The sequence below is a fragment of the Anser anser genome, assembly GCF_964211835.1.
Source record: "Anser anser genome assembly, chromosome: 12".
Lineage (NCBI taxonomy): Eukaryota > Metazoa > Chordata > Aves > Anseriformes > Anatidae > Anser > Anser anser.
The window spans coordinates 8,211,200-8,230,425 of NC_139733.1; the positions used below are offsets into that span (position 1 = coordinate 8,211,200).

Consider the following 19,226-nt stretch of genomic DNA (forward strand, 5'->3'; position numbering starts at 1 on the left):
TAAAGCATGGGAGAAAAACAATCATCCCCGCTTCTTGTGGAGAAGAGCCCACTGGCCAGGGAGAGGCTGCAGCACTGCTCAGCTAGCGCAGAAAGCCACTAACAAACCCCAAGGAAATGAAGATGGACACCGACGTACCTGTGGGGTGCCACCCAGTCTCAGGAGCAGGATTCCACGGGGCAGCTGGAACAGCACGGCCTGCGGGCACAAACGGGGTCCAGGACAGGTGAGGAGGGCTTCCACTGCGTGCTGCAACCAGTTCTGCCCTCGGGAAGCCCCCCTAGTGAGCGGACAACCCCTCGGAAGGCCTTCAGGGGATCTCCAGTCGCACGTGGACCAGTGATCACAAAGCAAATGCTGCTTCTTTCGAGGCAAGGGACGGTGACAACTTACCGCTGGGATGCCCCTGAAGCTCCACTCCAGGATCCAGCTGAAGAGCTGGGTAAGCGCTGCCGCGCGCATCGTCACCTGGAAGCAACCAGAGAGAAGACACATTCCCCTTGCGTGCTGTGCCCCTGAGCACCCTGCAGTGACGGAGGGGCCGGGGCATGGTGCGGGACCCAGGCATGGGGCGAGACTCCTGAGGCTGCGGCGGGGCTCAGGGACCTCCCGGCCGGCCCCCGCCAGCTTTCGGGACGCAGGCTGAAGGCCACGCGCAGCACCCCTCGAGGGCCAGGCGGACAAACGTAGGGGAAGGCCGGACCCGGGGCAGCGCGGCGCGTGGCTCGGTTCACAGGGGCCCCGGGGGGGCTCAGCCCAGGCTTCAGCCCCCAGCCCCTCCGGCGACTCGCCCGGCTACGGCCCTGCCGCTGCCCCCGGCGCTGGCACCCACCTGCTGCCAGCGCTCGCCTTGGCATAGCCCAGGCATCCCGGGCACACAGGCCTGCCAGCACGAGGAGGAGGAGGAGGAGGCGGGTGGGGGCCGCAGCCCCCCACATCCGCCCCATGCTGCCACCGCCGCGTGAGTGCCGCCCGTTGGGGCTGGCGCAGAGAGGTGCCCGTGGCCTGGCACAGCGTCACAGCGCGGCGCTGTGACCTCATGGCCGCGCCCTGCTGGCACAGGGGCTGCATGCATGGGGCTGGGGCCGCGTGGCATCGGCGCTCGGGGCGCAGGGCAAGCAGAGCAAGCGTGTGCAGACGGGGTGCTGGGGAGAGCGCTGCTGTGCCGTCGCTGCCCCCGGCACTGCCGGCTTGGAAGGGACCCTCAGAGGGCACCTGGCCACCCCCTGCCGCAGGCAGGGACAGCTGCCCCGGCCCCAGGGGGCTTGCAACTCCGTCCAGCCCGGCCTGGGACACTGACAGGGCACCATCCCTGACACAGCCCCTTCCCGACTGACATCAGCACCCAGCTTGTGACTGAAGCACCAAACCAGGCTGAGCCTGGCCCCTACAGACCCAAATAGTGCTGGGGTGTCCCTGTCCTTGGGCGGGCTCATCGCTGCCTGCCTTCCCAGCACAGCCCCAGCTCTGTGTGCCGAGGGCATTTGGGGCTGGAGGTTGCCAGCAGGGTTTGGCGAATGCCCACCATGTGCCCAGAGGAAGGATCTGCCCCCTCTGACTCTGGCCAGCAGCGAGCGTCCTTTTGGGATGCTGCCAGGCTGCACGACGACAGCCAGGCGCTGTAGCACTGGGGACAGAGTCTCGAAGTGGGTTCCCTCCAGAGGCCAGCTCTTCTGAACCAGAGCGGCCGAGAGCAGTTTCCCCCAGCAGCTCTTCAGCCCCACGAGGCCCCATTTGAGCCAGCAAACCTGTGACCAGCTGCCAGCAGGGCCTTTGGGATGCTCCGGGCACACAGAAAAGACCCTTTCTGAGGAATCAAAGCCTCATTTTTAGGGCCAAATGTCTCATTTTCACCCTGTAACCCCTTCACTTCAGGGCTAAGAGCATCTTTTGTGGATCCAAAACCTTTTTATCACCTTTTCTTTGCACCTGAAAAGCATACAGGTATGGCACCAAGGCTCCTCTTTACAGACCACAGCCTTGTCCTTAAGCACCCAGCTTTCAGGACATTTTCAGGGCAAGAGAGCCTATACTTGGGATCCAAAGCCAACTTTTTTATCACCTACACCCTCTGTTTTTGGACCCAGGCTCTCATTTTTAGGGCCCAAAGCATTCTTTTTAGGCCTCAGCGTCACATACTAGGGCAGAAAGCCTCTTCCTTGGGCTCCAAAGCCTTGATTGAAAGGATAAACCCTCCTTTTTACTGCCTTTTTCTTGCTTACAAATCTATCTTACGGACCAGGCTGCCATTTTCAAGGAACAAATCCCTATTTGTAGGGTCCATAATTTTATTATAAGATTCAACGCGGCCTTCTTAGATGTCAAAGTCTTATTTGACAGGAACTTCTCTGCTTTCAAATTCCCAAATCCTCATGCTAGGAGACGAGGCCTGAATTTTAGGGTCCAAAGCCTCCTTTGCGGGTCCAAACACCCATTCCGAAGGAACAAAGCATCACTTCAGGATCCAGAAAGAAGAGGGCAGGCCACACTGTCTTTCATTTTTACGCCCCAGTGTAACATGCTAAGGCAAAAGCCTCTTCTTGGGCTCAAAAGCCTTGTTTGAAAGGATAAACCCTCCTTTTTACTGGCTTTTTCTTGCTTACAGCCACACTCATATGGACCAGGCTGCCATTTTTAGGGCACAATGCCCTAGTTTTAGGGTCCACACTTTCATTGGAAGGTGCAAAGCGGCCTTCTCAGACGGTGAGGCCCTATTAGAGGGGAACACCCCTGCTTTCAAATTCCCAAATCCTCATGCTAGGAGACGAGGCCTGAATTTTTGGGTCCAAAGCCTCCTTTTCGGGTCCAAACATCCATTTCGAAGGAACAAAGCATCACTTCAGGATCCAGACCCTGAGCTGCAGAGTCCAAAGGCCCAGGTTTCAGCTCCAAAGCCTGACTTGGAGGTACAAGCTCCCCTTCACTGCCCTCACCCTTTACCCCCGACCACCCTCGGGTCTTTCACCGGTACAAGCGTCATTATTAGGACCCACTGTGTTCTTCTTAGGCTCCAATCCCCTATTTTCAGGCTCCGGAACCTCCACTTGGTATCCAAACCCTTCTTCTGATTGCCTAAATCCTCGGTTTTCAGGACCAGGGTGCTTCTTTTAAGTCACCAAGTGCTTTTGGTCAGGGCCCTCACACCCGCTTCTGGATCCAAAGCTAGCTTTTTCTTGCTTACAGCCACACTCATGTGGACTAGGCTGCCATTTTTAGGGCACAATGCCCTAGTTTTAGGGTCCACACTTTCATTGGAAGGTGCAAAGCGGCCTTTTAGATGGCGAGGCCTTATCTGAGAGGAACACCCCTTCTTTTCATATTCCCAAATCCTCATGCTAGGAGACGAGGCCTGAATTTTAGGGTCCAAAGCCTCCTTTTCAGGTCCAAACACCCATCTGGAGGGAACAAAGCATCATTTTTTGATCCAGACAGAGGAGGGCGGGCCACGCTGCCCTGTCATTTTTAGGCCCCAGCGTCACATATTAGGGCAGAAAGCCTCTTCCTTGGGCTCGAAAGCCCTGTTTGAGAGGATAAACCCTCCTTTTTAGTAGCTTTTTCTTGCTTACACGTCAATCTTAAGGACCAGGCTGCCATTCTCAAGGAACAAATCCCTATTTTTAGGGCCCACAATTTTATTATAATTTTAGTATTCCCACACCAGGGCCCAGGGAGCATCTCCGGATCCGGGAGCAGGGCCTCTGGGGCGGGTCCCGTCCCAACGGACACAACGGACCTGGTTCCGTGCAGCTGCGACTGCTTGGAGTGCTTTCCGGTGCTCCAGGTGCGAAGCAAAGGCACAAACCGCGGGCATCTTGCCACAGAAACCCAGCGCAGGAGCCAGGGCTGAGGAGCAGGTGGGTCAGCGCTGCCAGGGCTGCGCAGCGGGGCCGGCCCCAAGGGGCCTGGTTCGGCAGTGGGGCTGGGGGCAGCCCCGGGCAGGGGGACCTCCCTCCAGTGCAGGGGATGGCGTCTGCAGGCCCCTGGGGACAGGACCCCCGCGGGGCTCTGGGGCCGCCCGCCCGAGGGCAAGAGGAGGGGGCCTGGGTGGGGGCCTGGGGCTGGCGGCAGCGGTGGCACTCTGTGGCATCCCTACCCCGCGACAGGAGCGGGAGCCACATTCACTCCTGGGCACTCCCTGCAGGATGTCGGGGATCCCCCCCTGCTCCCCGCGAGCGGCCTGGCTGGAGGAGGCTGGGGCCTCCCCGGCCTCCAGGCCCCGGCCGCAGCCCTATGAGGAGAGTGAGGTGCAGCCACTGCAGGCGCCCTCTGGCTCAGGCGTGGGCCCTTCTGCCTCGGCCGCGCCGCGGCAGGAGGAAGAGGACGCCCTGAGCTTCATCCGCGCTTGCTGCAGCCGCAGACCCAAGGTACCGCTCGCCCTTTGTGCTGCGGCTGCTGGCCTCCTCCGGGCAGCCCCTGCCCCGGCTGTGCCCGCAGGGAGACTGCTGGGCTCCCCTGACCCGCTCGCTTGTCTCTCCCCTCCGCGGCTCAGCGAGAGGCACAGAAGCTGAGGTTTCTGGCCTCCGTCTGCGACGCCTGCAAAGCCGCCGTCGCGGACCACACCACCTGGGACGCGGTGTATTTCTGCCAGCTGGAGGTGGCGCAGAGAATCAAGGTGAGGGGACGCCCTGCCCCGCGGGGAGCACCCTCTGGCTGGGTGCTGGGCACGGCCCTTCCCGCTGCAGGGCTGCGGGGGCCGCCGGGGAGCCCCAGGAGCCGGGAGGTGGCTCTGGTGGGGGCGCTGGGATGGGGCAGCCCTGCAGGCCAGCCCCTGTAGCCGCTCGCTGGCCGGGGGACACTGCCCTGTGCCCTCGCGCTGTGCCCTCCAGGCGCTGCTGCAGGAGGAGCCCACCGATCGCCTGGACACGGCGGTGCGGCAGAAAGCCATGCTCGCCATCGCCGCCATGAGGTACCTGGGCCAGCGCGGGCTTGGCCGCCACGGTGGCCCCGGTCCCGGCCAGGGGCCCCGAGTGGGGGACAGGGTGCCGCACAGGGGGCGTTCCACACCTCTCCCCTCCTCCCCTTGCAGCAGAGCGGGGCTGCTGCCGCAGGACAGGACGAACGGCCTCCTGCGCGCCTGCCTCTGCAGCGTCTTCCACCTCCCTGGCCACGAGGACACGAGAGACACGGACACGTCTCTCTACTTCAAGGTATGCACGGGCTGGGCGCTTGGGACACCACTGCTCCCTGTTCGGGTGCCCCAACCCCTGTCCTCCTTGCAGACCGTGGAAGCCCTGGACAGCCTGCTGCAGGTGCTGGTGGGCAGCGCCGGCGCCTCCGGCCTCCTGGAGCTGCAGAACATCTTGAAGGTCTGGCTTTGGCAAAGGCTGGGCTTCACGCACGCGGTCAGTTCTGTGCCGCAACGCCTGGTGCAGGCAGGGGTCCCCAAGGCGGGGGCTGGCCCACAGCTGACCCTTGCGAGGCTGGAGGGATGTCTGGGGAGCAACGGGAAGGGAGCGGGGGCTTCAGCAGGACAGGGGCACGGCCACCCGCCTGGCCACCGCAGCAGGGGGACAGCTGGAAGGACCAGTGCCCCGTGCTGCGGGCACACCAGCAGCTTTTCTCTCCCCAGCTCCTGCTGCCCTTCACCCAGCGGCAGCCGGAGGCCGTGGAGGAGAGGGCCATGGCGCGGATCGCCAGGCTGGCCGCCTTCATCAACACCTGCTCCTTGCCCCAGGTAGGGAGCCCCTGGTGCAGGCAGCCCCGGCGCCCCCGTCCTCGCTCCGCGGCCGCGGCTCTCCCCATCTCCAGGCTTGCGCAGAGCCGGGGCTGGGGCTGGGGCCCTGCCGCCCCGCTCAGCCGCGGTCCCGCGCTGCCTCTCTCCCCAGGTCAGCTCCTGCTTTGCAGGAGCCACAGTGGTGAGGCATCACCACCCTGAGAAGCACCGCTTCTCCATGCTGGGGAGGCTGGTGGGGAGCCTCCTCCTGTGCTGCACTTCCAAGAACGAGGGGACCAGGCACGAGGCAGCGGAGGCTGTGCGCCACCTCTACATCTTCATCGGGCAGCAAAGAAGTGAGAGGAGCCGCGTCGGGCTGGGTCCCTCCAGACACGGGCACGCCGGCACAGCCAGGCCAGCACCAGGCCGCCTGCGCCCCTCTCCTCAGCAGGAGAGACCCAACCGAGCGAGCCCGGCTGCCTTTCCGCGGGCTGACGAGCCGTTCCCCCTGCCCTGAGCGCGAGAGCCCGGGCCCTCCCTGGAAGCGCTGCCCCCAGCTCTGCTCTGGCATGCCCCCTTCCTGCCAGGGAGGCTTGTGCCCGAGCCCCCGGCTGCCACTGTCAGGTCCCCAGGCCCCCCCGCTGACACTGTGTCCGCTTTTCTCCAGGAACAAGGCTCTGGGACCAGGATGCCGAGCCGCCGCAGCTCCGGGAGCGCTGGCGAGCTCGGCTGTCCTTACGGCTCTCAGAAGACGGCAACACCAGCAGAATCTTCATGGTGAGAAGCGCCAGCCCTGAGCCCCGGAGGAGACCCCGGCCCTGCGACGTCAGGAAGAGGACCGGCGCTGTCCCCGACAAAGCCCGGTCCCCACGGGGCCCGCACGCGGCCGCACCCCAGCCGTCGCCCGGCCCAGCCCCTGCTCCCAGCTCTCCTGGGGCGCTGGGAGCAGCAGGGCTGAGCGGGGCCATCGCAGCCCTCGGGGTGACTGACGTCTTGTCCTTCCTCCCACAGACGTTTATGAAGTACCTGCAGCCCTCTGAACGGTTGGGCGTCTTCCTCGCCGCCGTCGAGAGCATGAGAGCCCCGAGCCTCTACAGCACCAAGCTGGCTGCCCACATGGTGGACGTGCTGGCGGCAGAGACCGACTTCCATTCGGGACAGGTGGGTACCCGCCAGCGGCCCGGCCACGGCTCCAGCCCTCGGGGCTCTGTTCCTGCTCTGGTGCCGGCCCCGTCTCACCCGTGTCCCACCTCCAGGTGCTGAACATCGTGTGGGCCATCTACAGAACCCTGCCGTCCGTCAGAGCCGCGCTGGCCCTTCAGAGCCTGGACAGGGCCCTGCTGGCGCTGGCCAGCAAGCACCCCAGGGAGACGGTTGCCAGCCTGCTGCAGTGCTCGCCGACCTGCACCAGGTACGGGGCCCAGCGCGTCTCATCCACCCCCCCCCACCACCACCAGCGAGGACAGCAGCCGGGCCGGGGGAGGCCCTGCTGACAGCCCGGGGGTCCCGCAGCGTCGCCGTCACCATGTGGAGGGCGATGGTGTCTGAGCCCCCAGCCACAGAGAGGGTGCTGCGGGAGCTGCTCCGCGTCCTCATGAACCAGTCTGGGTGCAAGACATCCACCTCCATCAAGGACCACCCGCGCATCCTGGCCCTGGCCGTGAGTTCCTCGCTTGCCCATCTCCGATGGACAGGGGCCCCGCTCCCCTCCCCTGACCCCTCCCAGCCTTATCCGCACCCTGGGGCACCCGGGCGCGCCCACGGGGCCAGCCTGGGGGTCTCCACCCTCCTCTGTCCCTCCCTGCCCACGCCTCTGGGTGCTTTCTGCAGGCAGCAAGGCCCCTCCACGAGATCCTCCTGCTGCCCAGCTGCCTGGAGGAGGCGAAGGCCATCTTCCCCCAGCTCTTCCTGGCCCTCCTCGTCCAAGCGTCCTTCACCACGGAGCTGACGCTGCAGGAGGTGCAGGTCTTCCACAAGAAGCACCGGCAGGACCTGCTCACTCCCATCAGGTGCCACATCCCCGTCCCCTGCTGCTCAGAGGAACCCAGGGCTGGGGCTCCCGGCGTGACCCGGGCCCTTCTCTGCCCGCAGGTCCACGGTGCAGTCCCTTCTTTGCAGGTCCAAACCCCAATTTGGAGGCAACAAATCATCACTGTGGGATCCAGAGGAAGGTGGGCCATGCTGCCCTGTCACAGCGACAGCCTGCTGCAGCGCCTGTCTGTGACCAGGCCACACAGGACACCTCGGTTTTGACAAGGCGCCCTCCACAGTGCAGTGCAGCCAGCGGAGATGCAACTGTCTTTTTATCGCCTACACCCTCCGTTTTTGGACCCAGGCTCTCATTTTTAGGGCCCAAAGCTTTCTTTTTAGGCCTCAGCGTCACATAATAGAGCAGAAAGCCTCTTCCTTGGGCTCGAAAGCCTTGTTTGAAAGGATGAACCCTCCTTTTTAATAGCTTTTTCTTCCTTACACGTCAATCTTACAGAGCAGACTGCCATTCTCAAGGAAAAAATCCTTATTTTTAGGGTCCACAATTTTATTATAGGATGCAACGCGGCATTCTTAGATGGCGAGGCCTTCTTTGAGAGGAACACCCCTGCTTTCAAATTCCCAAATCCTCATGCTAGGAGACGAGGCCTGAATTTTAGGGTCCAAAGCCTTCTTTTTCGAGTCCAAACACCCATCTGGAAGGAATAAAACATCACTTCAGGATCCAGACCCTGAGCTGCAGAGTCCAAAGGCCCAGGTTTCAGCTCCAAAGCCTGACTTGGAGGTACAAGCTCCCCTTCACAGCCCTCACTCTTTACCCCCGACCACCCTCGGGTCTTTCACTGGTACAAGCGTCATTATTAGGACGCACTGTGTTCTTCTTAGGCTCCAATCCCCTATTTTCAGGCTCCAGAACCTCCACTTGGGATCCAAACCCTTCTTCTGATTGCCTAAATCCTCGATTTTCAGGACCAGGGTGCTTCTTTTAAGTCACCAAGTGCTTTTGGTCAGGGCCCTCACACCCGCTTCTGGATCCAAAGCTAGCTTTTTCTTGCTTACAGCCACACTCATGTGGACCAGGCTGCCATTTTTAGGGCACAATGCCCTAGTTTTAGGGTCCACACTTTCATTGGAAGGTGCAAAGCGGCCTTTTAGATGGCGAGGCCTTATCTGAGAGGAACACCCCTTCTTTTCAAATTCCCAAATCCTCATGTTAGGAGCCGAGGCCTGAATTTTCGGGTCCAAAGCCTTCTTTGCAGGTGCAAACCCCAATTTGGAGGCAACAAATCATCACTTTGGGATCCAGAGGAAGGTGGGCCATGCTGCCCTGTCACAGCGACAGCCTGCTGCAGCGCCTGTCTGTGACCAGGCCACACAGGACACCTCGGTTTTGACAAGGCGCCCTCCACAGTGCAGTGCAGCCAGCGGAGATGCAACTGTCTTTTTATCGCCTACACCCTCCGTTTTTGGACCCAGGCTCTCATTTTTAGGGCCCAAAGCTTTCTTTTTAGGCCTCAGCGTCACATAATAGAGCAGAAAGCCTCTTCCTTGGGCTCGAAAGCCTTGTTTGAAAGGATGAACCCTCCTTTTTAGTAGCTTTTTCTTCCTTACACGTCAATCTTACAGAGCAGACTGCCATTCTCAAGGAAAAAATCCTTATTTTTAGGGTCCACAATTTTATTATAGGATGCAACGCGGCATTCTTAGATGGCGAGGCCTTCTTTGAGAGGAACACCCCTGCTTTCAAATTCCCAAATCCTCATGCTAGGAGACGAGGCCTGAATTTTAGGGTCCAAAGCCTTCTTTTTCGAGTCCAAACACCCATCTGGAAGGAATAAAACATCACTTCAGGATCCAGACCCTGAGCTGCAGAGTCCAAAGGCCCAGGTTTCAGCTCCAAAGCCTGACTTGGAGGTACAAGCTCCCCTTCACAGCCCTCACTCTTTACCCCCGACCACCCTCGGGTCTTTCACTGGTACAAGCGTCATTATTAGGACCCACTGTGTTCTTCTTAGGCTCCAATCCCCTATTTTCAGGCTCCAGAACCTCCACTTGGGATCCAAACCCTTCTTCTGATTGCCTAAATCCTCGGTTTTCAGGACCAGGGTGCTTCTTTTAAGTCACCAAGTGCTTTTGGTCAGGGCCCTCACACCCGCTTCTGGATCCAAAGCTAGCTTTTTCTTGCTTACAGCCACACTCATGTGGACCAGGCTGCCATTTTTAGGGCACAATGCCCTAGTTTTAGGGTCCACACTTTCATTGGAAGGTGCAAAGCGGCCTTTTAGATGGTGAGGCCCTATTAGAGAAGAACAGCCCTTGTTTTCAAATTCCCAAATCCTCATGTTAGGAGCCGAGGCCTGAATTTTCGGGTCCAAAGCCTTCTTTGCAGGTGCAAACCCCAATTTGGAGGCAACAAATCATCACTTTGGGATCCAGAGGAAGGTGGGCCATGCTGCCCTGTCACAGCGACAGCCTGCTGCAGCGCCTGTCTGTGACCAGGCCACACAGGACACCTCGGTTTTGACAAGGCGCCCTCCACAGTGCAGTGCAGCCAGCGGAGATGCAACTGTCTTTTTATCGCCTACACCCTCCGTTTTTGGACCCAGGCTCTCATTTTTAGGGCCCAAAGCTTTCTTTTTAGGCCTCAGCGTCACATAATAGAGCAGAAAGCCTCTTCCTTGGGCTCGAAAGCCTTGTTTGAAAGGATGAACCCTCCTTTTTAGTAGCTTTTTCTTCCTTACACGTCAATCTTACAGAGCAGACTGCCATTCTCAAGGAAAAAATCCTTATTTTTAGGGTCCACAATTTTATTATAGGATGCAACGCGGCATTCTTAGATGGAGAGGCCTTCTTTGAGGGGAACACCCCTGCTTTCAAATTCCCAAATCCTCATGCTAGGAGACGAGGCCTGAATTTTAGGGTCCAAAGCCTTCTTTTTCGAGTCCAAACACCCATCTGGAAGGAATAAAACATCACTTCAGGATCCAGACCCTGAGCTGCAGAGTCCAAAGGCCCAGGTTTCAGCTCCAAAGCCTGACTTGGAGGTACAAGCTCCCCTTCACAGCCCTCACTCTTTACCCCCGACCACCCTCGGGTCTTTCACTGGTACAAGCGTCATTATTAGGGCCCACTGTGTTCTTCTTAGGCTCCAATCCCCTATTTTCAGGCTCCAGAACCTCCACTTGGGATCCAAACCCTTCTTCTGATTGCCTAAATCCTCGGTTTTCAGGACCAGGGTGCTTCTTTTAAGTCACCAAGTGCTTTTGGTCAGGGCCCTCACACCCGCTTCTGGATCCAAAGCTAGCTTTTTCTTGCTTACAGCCACACTCATGTGGACCAGGCTGCCATTTTTAGGGCACAATGCCCTAGTTTTAGGGTCCACACTTTCATTGGAAGGTGCAAAGCGGCCTTTTAGATGGCGAGGCCTTATCTGAGAGGAACACCCCTTCTTTTCAAATTCCCAAATCCTCATGTTAGGAGCCGAGGCCTGAATTTTCGGGTCCAAAGCCTTCTTTGCAGGTGCAAACCCCAATTTGGAGGCAACAAATCATCACTTTGGGATCCAGAGGAAGGTGGGCCATGCTGCCCTGTCACAGCGACAGCCTGCTGCAGCGCCTGTCTGTGACCAGGCCACACAGGACACCTCGGTTTTGACAAGGCGCCCTCCACAGTGCAGTGCAGCCAGCGGAGATGCAACTGTCTTTTTATCGCCTACACCCTCCGTTTTTGGACCCAGGCTCTCATTTTTAGGGCCCAAAGCTTTCTTTTTAGGCCTCAGCGTCACATAATAGAGCAGAAAGCCTCTTCCTTGGGCTCGAAAGCCTTGTTTGAAAGGATGAACCCTCCTTTTTAGTAGCTTTTTCTTCCTTACACGTCAATCTTACAGAGCAGACTGCCATTCTCAAGGAAAAAATCCTTATTTTTAGGGTCCACAATTTTATTATAGGATGCAACGCGGCATTCTTAGATGGCGAGGCCTTCTTTGAGAGGAACACCCCTGCTTTCAAATTCCCAAATCCTCATGCTAGGAGACGAGGCCTGAATTTTAGGGTCCAAAGCCTTCTTTTTCGAGTCCAAACACCCATCTGGAAGGAATAAAACATCACTTCAGGATCCAGACCCTGAGCTGCAGAGTCCAAAGGCCCAGGTTTCAGCTCCAAAGCCTGACTTGGAGGTACAAGCTCCCCTTCACAGCCCTCACTCTTTACCCCCGACCACCCTCGGGTCTTTCACTGGTACAAGCGTCATTATTAGGACCCACTGTGTTCTTCTTAGGCTCCAATCCCCTATTTTCAGGCTCCAGAACCTCCACTTGGGATCCAAACCCTTCTTCTGATTGCCTAAATCCTCGGTTTTCAGGACCAGGGTGCTTCTTTTAAGTCACCAAGTGCTTTTGGTCAGGGCCCTCACACCCGCTTCTGGATCCAAAGCTAGCTTTTTCTTGCTTACAGCCACACTCATGTGGACCAGGCTGCCATTTTTAGGGCACAATGCCCTAGTTTTAGGGTCCACACTTTCATTGGAAGGTGCAAAGCGGCCTTTTAGATGGTGAGGCCCTATTAGAGAAGAACAGCCCTTGTTTTCAAATTCCCAAATCCTCATGTTAGGAGCCGAGGCCTGAATTTTCGGGTCCAAAGCCTTCTTTGCAGGTGCAAACCCCAATTTGGAGGCAACAAATCATCACTTTGGGATCCAGAGGAAGGTGGGCCATGCTGCCCTGTCACAGCGACAGCCTGCTGCAGCGCCTGTCTGTGACCAGGCCACACAGGACACCTCGGTTTTGACAAGGCGCCCTCCACAGTGCAGTGCAGCCAGCGGAGATGCAACTGTCTTTTTATCGCCTACACCCTCCGTTTTTGGACCCAGGCTCTCATTTTTAGGGCCCAAAGCTTTCTTTTTAGGCCTCAGCGTCACATAATAGAGCAGAAAGCCTCTTCCTTGGGCTCGAAAGCCTTGTTTGAAAGGATGAACCCTCCTTTTTAGTAGCTTTTTCTTCCTTACACGTCAATCTTACAGAGCAGACTGCCATTCTCAAGGAAAAAATCCTTATTTTTAGGGTCCACAATTTTATTATAGGATGCAACGCGGCATTCTTAGATGGAGAGGCCTTCTTTGAGGGGAACACCCCTGCTTTCAAATTCCCAAATCCTCATGCTAGGAGACGAGGCCTGAATTTTAGGGTCCAAAGCCTTCTTTTTCGAGTCCAAACACCCATCTGGAAGGAATAAAACATCACTTCAGGATCCAGACCCTGAGCTGCAGAGTCCAAAGGCCCAGGTTTCAGCTCCAAAGCCTGACTTGGAGGTACAAGCTCCCCTTCACAGCCCTCACTCTTTACCCCCGACCACCCTCGGGTCTTTCACTGGTACAAGCGTCATTATTAGGACGCACTGTGTTCTTCTTAGGCTCCAATCCCCTATTTTCAGGCTCCAGAACCTCCACTTGGGATCCAAACCCTTCTTCTGATTGCCTAAATCCTCGGTTTTCAGGACCAGGGTGCTTCTTTTAAGTCACCAAGTGCTTTTGGTCAGGGCCCTCACACCCGCTTCTGGATCCAAAGCTAGCTTTTTCTTGCTTACAGCCACACTCATGTGGACCAGGCTGCCATTTTTAGGGCACAATGCCCTAGTTTTAGGGTCCACACTTTCATTGGAAGGTGCAAAGCGGCCTTTTAGATGGTGAGGCCCTATTAGAGAGGAACAGCCCTTGTTTTCAAATTCCCAAATCCTCATGTTAGGAGCCGAGGCCTGAATTTTCGGGTCCAAAGCCTTCTTTGCAGGTGCAAACCCCACTTTGGAGGCAACAAATCATCACTTTGGGATCCAGAGGAAGGTGGGCCATGCTGCCCTGTCACAGCGACAGCCTGCTGCAGCGCCTGTCTGTGACCAGGCCACACAGGACACCTCGGTTTTGACAAGGCGCCCTCCACAGTGCAGTGCAGCCAGCGGAGATGCAACCGTCTTTTTATCGCCTACACCCTCCGTTTTTGGACCCAGGCTCTCATTTTTAGGGTCCAAAGCATTCTTTTTAGGCCTCAGCGTCACATAATAGAGCAGAAAGCCTCTTCCTTGGGCTCGAAAGCCTTGTTTGAAAGGATAAACCCTCCTTTTTACTGGCTTTTTCTTGTTTACAGCCACACTCATATGCACCAAGCTGCCATTTTTAGGGCACAATGCCCCAGTTTTAGGGGCCACACTTTCATTGGAAGGTGCAAAGCGGCCTTCTCAGACGGTCAGGCCCTATTAGAGGGGAACACCCCTGCTTTCAAATTCCCAAATCCTCATGCTAGGAGACGAGGCCTGAATTTCAGGGTCCAAAGGCTCATCCTGAGAGCCCAAAGCCTCTTTTTTAGTGCCCAGAGCCTTCTCTTTGGGACCCAAACCCTCAGTTTGGGGTACAAAGGCTCATTCTCAAGGCACCCTCCACAGCGCAGTGCAGCCAGCGGAGGCGCACTGGAACTGGCCACACGCAACGGATGGAGGAGAGCCTGGTGGTGGGGACAGACCACAGGTCCTGGAAACACTGCTGGAGCACTGACCTCTTTCAGGCCCAGGTAAGTGAGCCTCCTACAACTGGCAGTTGCCGTGAGACTTTTACCCCAAAATACATGCAAGAGATGTAGTGTAGCTCCGCACTCCTTTATTTATGGACGTCCACATACGTGGAGAGGTGTGTGTGAGAAACAAGGTGCTTGTGGCAGAGGTGGCTGCGCAGTGCTTGGCGGGCTTGGTGGATAGGGAAGTTTTCCAGACACGATGGCGCTGAGTACGTCGCCAAGGTGCTAGCCTTGTTATCCAAGCACGGCTCCAGGCAAACCAGGTTGTGAAGTATCAGGGCTTTGGGATTAAATTTTATTTTATTTTATTTTATTTTTTTTTTTTCAGGGGGGTGAGGTGCGAAGCTGCAGACACTCTATAGGAAGGAATTTCCCAGCTGGGCAGAAGCCTCCCAGCTGCCAGCCATCCAGGGCCTGGCTGCCGAGCAGGGCAGAAGAAGAATGGCAGACAGGGCTTTCCACATCACGCTGCCCAGCCATGCCAGAACCTGCCCCCAGAACACCAGCTGGGACTTGCCCGTAGCGCTGCTCAGGCCCCCGGAGCTCTGCGGGAAGTGGGAGCTGGGGCTGGAGGAGATCCTGCAGCCGCACAGCTGGAACACCAGCAAGGACACCACCTTTGAAGCAGCGCTGCGGGGCACAGCAGGGCCCTGGGCTCTTCTCCGTCCTTCTACGTGCTGGTGGCATGCCCGGACCAGCTCACGAACCCCATGAACAACAGGGCTTCAGCCGTCGCCTCTCCAGCAGCGAGCCTGGACCAAGACCCCCGCATAAGGGAGACAAAGCTCGAAAGATAGGAAAAGCTATACCCTTTTTCTGTGACTGGGGATCCAGCACCTAGTTTGGGGGCTGCTGCTCAGAAATTTCCCTGTGTGGCAGACCTCGCTGCAGGGCTGAACGTACCCATCCAACCAGCAGGGCTCAGGACTTGTTGATGCTCTAAGGAAAAGCCTGAGGAGACAGAGAGCTGTGTCACCAGCCCACGGGGCGCCGCACAACAGGCTGGCCAGGACAAGGAGACAAAGAACAGCCAGCCAAACAGTGCGAAAGAAGCAGAAAACCTCGCAGAAGAGGTTCTGCCTCTGTTCTGCCGCTGGGTAAGGAAGCGGATCTGAAAAGGGACAGCCTCGTTCGCAGCTGCTCGGAAGAGAGCCCCAGCTCCTGTCTGGAATTGTCTGGTGTCCCCAAGGCCGCCAGCACTGGGAAAAGCCTGTTTATCGCGGTGCCTCCCCTTTCCTGGTCTCGCAGAGTCCGCACCTTGGGACTTTTTCTGGACTGGGAATGGGGAAGATGTCATCGGTCTGAAGAGCAGAGCTATGGGGTCCGGCCTTGGAGCCGGTGAGGCCATGGGTCCCGCTTTGCTGCAGCTTCTCCACCTACAGCCCATCAACGAGGGCGACGCAGGAGGTGTCTTTGATGTCACCTTGACGCCCTGGCCGCCCTTGTATTCATCTTTCATGGCAAGGGTTTGGTAGCAGGAGGGCAGGAGCTGCCACCTGTGCGGGACCCCCGCTGCAGCAGTGTGCTCCTGAAGGATGGACCCCATGGCACGGACCCATGCTGCAGCAGCTCTGCAAGTCCTGCAGCCCGTGGGCAGCCCACGCAGGACCACTTTGGGAAGGCCTGCAATGGCATGGGAGGGACCGCATGCTGGAGCAGGGCAAGAGAGCGGCCGGGAAGGAGCATTCGGGACTGAGCCCGTTCCCCCGCAGAGCTCGGGGCAGGCGGCAGAAGAGGCTGGAGCGGGCGGAAAGGTGTCCGCAGGTTGCTTGTAGCTTCTCGCTGCTCTGGGCAGTTAGCGCGAGGCGAAGCACGGCCCGGACACTGGCGACTCGGGTGCAGAGCTTTATTCTGAGAAGGCATGCCGCTCGGCAAAGCTGCCGGACGGCTGCCAGTCCTCACCCCCCCGCTGCCCCGCACGCCGGGGGGGCCGCCCCCAGCCCTCGTAGGAGGGCCGGGACGGTGGTGGGGGACGGGGGGGTGGTGGGGGACGGGGGGGTGGTGGGGGACGGGGGGGTGGTGTCCATGGCGGCTGCGGGGGCTGGAGGGTGCTGGGCTGGTCGCGCTGCAGCCAGCTGGCCGGGGGCGGGCGGGTGCGCTGTACTCGTCCGGGCACGGGTGGCGGCCGCTGGCGCTGGGCCCGTCTCGGTGCCCGGGCTTCCGAGGCTGCGGAGAGGCGCCTGCGGAGAGAGGAGGCTGGGCAGCACCCGGCGGCCGCGCCGCAGCACCTCACCGGCGGTGCTGCAAGGCCAGCGGCAGCCGGCCGACGGGGAGCTGGGGCAAGAGACGGCCACTCACTGCTGTCTTCTCCTGCGCAGCCGGATGACCCCGCAGCACAGAAGCATGACGAAGAGCAGGGAGCCCAAGATTGCCGCCGTGCTCACGAGGCAGTGCTTGCGCACGGCGGCACCATCCGAGGCACTCGCGGTCCTCTCGCCAGCCGCACCTGGAGGAACAGCTCGGGGCCTTAGCGCGTGCTTGCGCTGCTGGGCAGCCTGCGGGAGCTCTGGCAGTGCCGAGATGTCTGCTCTCCCGCTGCCAGCCTCTCAGTGAAGAAGCTGCCTTGCTTTCAGCAGAAGGCACCGCCGCCATGCTCCCAGCTCCCAGCACGCGGCTCCCGCTTACGGCCTGCTCAGTACCTGGATTCTCTCGAAAAAACTGAAACACCCCGGTGTGGCGGGCTTCTCCGGGCTCCGAGAGCACTGCCAAGAATCAGAGAAAGGGAAAGCCTCAGCGCGGCTTAGGCACAGAGGATGCAGAAGGACGGAGAGGCTCCCTCTGGGCCCGTGCCCCATCTGCGAGTCCGTGCAGCCCCCTGGGCCGCAGGTCGCAGGAGGGGTCCCACTCGGTGCTGCGGTGCTGCTTTGGGCCCCTGGGGACTTTGGCAAGCTGCGGGACTCAGGTGCTGCGGGAGGTACGCTCCATTAAGGGTCACGGGCCCCGTCAGTCACCTGCTGAAGGCGCTTCAGATGCCTCTTTCCCCCAAGGGAAAAGTGCCGAAGCCCCTGGGAACTGGCTGCGGTGGGAGGCAGGCAATCCCTAACCACAGGCACGGAGGCCCGCGAGCATCTCTGTCTGGCACACTGCTGGCGCTGAGCTCCGCACGCCAGAGACCACAGCCCTCCTCCAGAGCGGTTCCAGGCTCCTTTGGCAGCACCTGCTCTGTGCTAACCGTGCCAGCGGACGGCAGTTACCTGGCGGGACGGTCGCTTGCGCTGCCTCTGTCGCTCCCTCAGAGCCTGGCAGCGTGTTTCCCCTCGGAAACGCCTCCTGCTTCACAGCCTCTCCGTCCGCCCCTTTAGAAAGAAAGCGGCACAGTTGGATGGGGAGCGACCGTTCCTCAGCAGGAACGGGCTATCTTCAGGAGGCGATGCTTCTCAACATGCACACAGGTGGCTTTGCAACAAAGCCTAGGCTTTTGGGGGTGCTCCTAGTCGCTAGTCCAACCAACCGATCACCCCGGGAGATCACCGCGAGGCTCCGACTGGGGCCTTCCTGCCGTGCAGGCTACGGCGTGTCCGGGGCTGTACCCAGCCCCTCAGGCTTCCACGTGCAACACACCCACCCTGTGCTCCCTCCAGTTCCTTCAGGATTTCCTTCAGGATTTCCGAGGTCCTCTGGGAACTTTTGCCTCTTTTAGCTTGACGCATCGCTCTTCGAGGACCTAAGCAGAAAGGAGGACGTTAAATTCCGTGTGAATAAAGCACTGAAAAGCAGGCTCCGAAGGTGCAGAGTGAGCACACCAGAGACACCGGGCTGACGTTTGGGCTTGGAGCCGGCAGCTCTCAACGCAACTAAAAGGCCCTACCCGTGTGACCTCCCTGCAGCTCGGCGCCGGGACCCAGCGGGGAAGCTGGATAGCCATCGCCTACAGCCACGCCTGCAAACAAACACAGAGCAGAGCAGCTCCCACCAAACGGGGCAGGATGCTTCTTCCCATCGCACAGCAGTGAATGCAGTTCCAACAGGGGACTGCTGCATGGCCCTCGGCTCTCCCTCCCGCCCCGGAGCCTCTTGCAAACAGTCACCAGGGGCCTGCAGTGCCACCGTGCTGGGACAAAACTAACCATGCGTGCAGCTGCCCAGAGAAGGGCCTCCCCAGAGCTCACCCCAGGCTCTAAACTCAACCCCAACGTGCCCGCTGGCTCTGCAGCACGGGGGCGGAGCGGCTGGCAAAGACAGCCTGGCAAGGCAAAGCGCCCCAGGCGTGTCACCGAGCCTGACCCCTTCCCTCTCTGCTCTCCTGCATGTCTGAGGCCAAGGAAGGCTGAAGGTCCATTTCACGCGGACAGCAACCAAAGCGGTAAATGCTCACTCCTCCCAGTGACTTACTTGTGGGATCGCCCTGGGGCACGGGGACAGGACCATGCTCAGACGTCATGTAGCCATCACCTACGGGCACAGAGCAAAAACGTTCCCACTGCGCGCTGTGACCTCCTTCTTCCCCAGTGCCCTGCAGTGACGGAGGGGCCGGGGCACGGCACAGGGCCCAGGAGCAGGGCAAGATTCCCGAGGCTGCAGCAGGGCCTGGGGACCTCCTGGCTGGTGCCGGCAGCTTTCAAAACTCTGCCTGCAGGCCACGTGCGGCACCCCTCCGGGGCCGGGCGGACAAATGCACAGAGGCCTGCCGGTGCTTCCTTACCAGGACATTCCTAACAGACGCACGGGAAGCCCACGCTAAAGCATGGGGGAAAAACAATCATCCCCGCTTCTTGTGGAGAAGAGCCCACTGGCCAGGGAGAGGCTGCAGCACTGCTCAGCTAGCGCAGAAAGCCACTAACAAACCCCAAGGAAATGAAGATCGACATCGACGTACCTGTGGGGTGCCACCCAGTCTCAGGAGCAGGATTCCACGGGGCAGCTGGAACAGCACGGCCTGCGGGCACAAAGGGGGTCCAGGACAGGTGAGGAGGGCTTCCACTGCGTGCTGCAACCAGTTCTGCCCTCGGGAAGCCCCCCCAGTGAGCGGACAACCCCTCGGAAGGCCTTCAGGGGATCTCCAGTCGCACGTGGACCAGTGATCACAAA

General features: G+C 59.1%; 1 protein-coding gene across 1 annotated transcript; it reads left to right on the plus strand.

The window, feature by feature from the left end:
• The first annotated feature begins 3,152 nt into the window (after positions 1 to 3,152).
• Positions 3,153 to 8,104, plus strand: LOC310880177 (uncharacterized protein). Its single transcript, XM_083795607.1, has 3 exons — positions 3,153 to 5,147; positions 5,220 to 5,306; positions 5,570 to 8,104. The coding sequence occupies exons 1-3, from the start codon at positions 4,884 to 4,886 to the stop codon at positions 5,873 to 5,875; spliced, it is 657 nt and encodes a 218-aa protein (XP_083651733.1). The 5' UTR covers positions 3,153 to 4,883; the 3' UTR covers positions 5,876 to 8,104.
• The last annotated feature ends 11,122 nt before the right edge of the window (positions 8,105 to 19,226 follow it).

What these genes read in the sequence shown, in the direction of transcription:
- LOC310880177 (XM_083795607.1), top strand. Translation starts at nt 4,884, where the DNA reads ATGCTCGCCATCGCCGCCATGAGGTACCTGGGCCAGCGCGGGCTTGGC. An exon ending in ACACGTCTCTCTACTTCAAG is followed by an intron (nt 5,148 to 5,219) that starts GTATGCACGGGC and finishes TCCTCCTTGCAG; the next exon opens with ACCGTGGAAGCCCTGGACAG. An exon ending in AGCTGCAGAACATCTTGAAG is followed by an intron (nt 5,307 to 5,569) that starts GTCTGGCTTTGG and finishes TTCTCTCCCCAG; the next exon opens with CTCCTGCTGCCCTTCACCCA.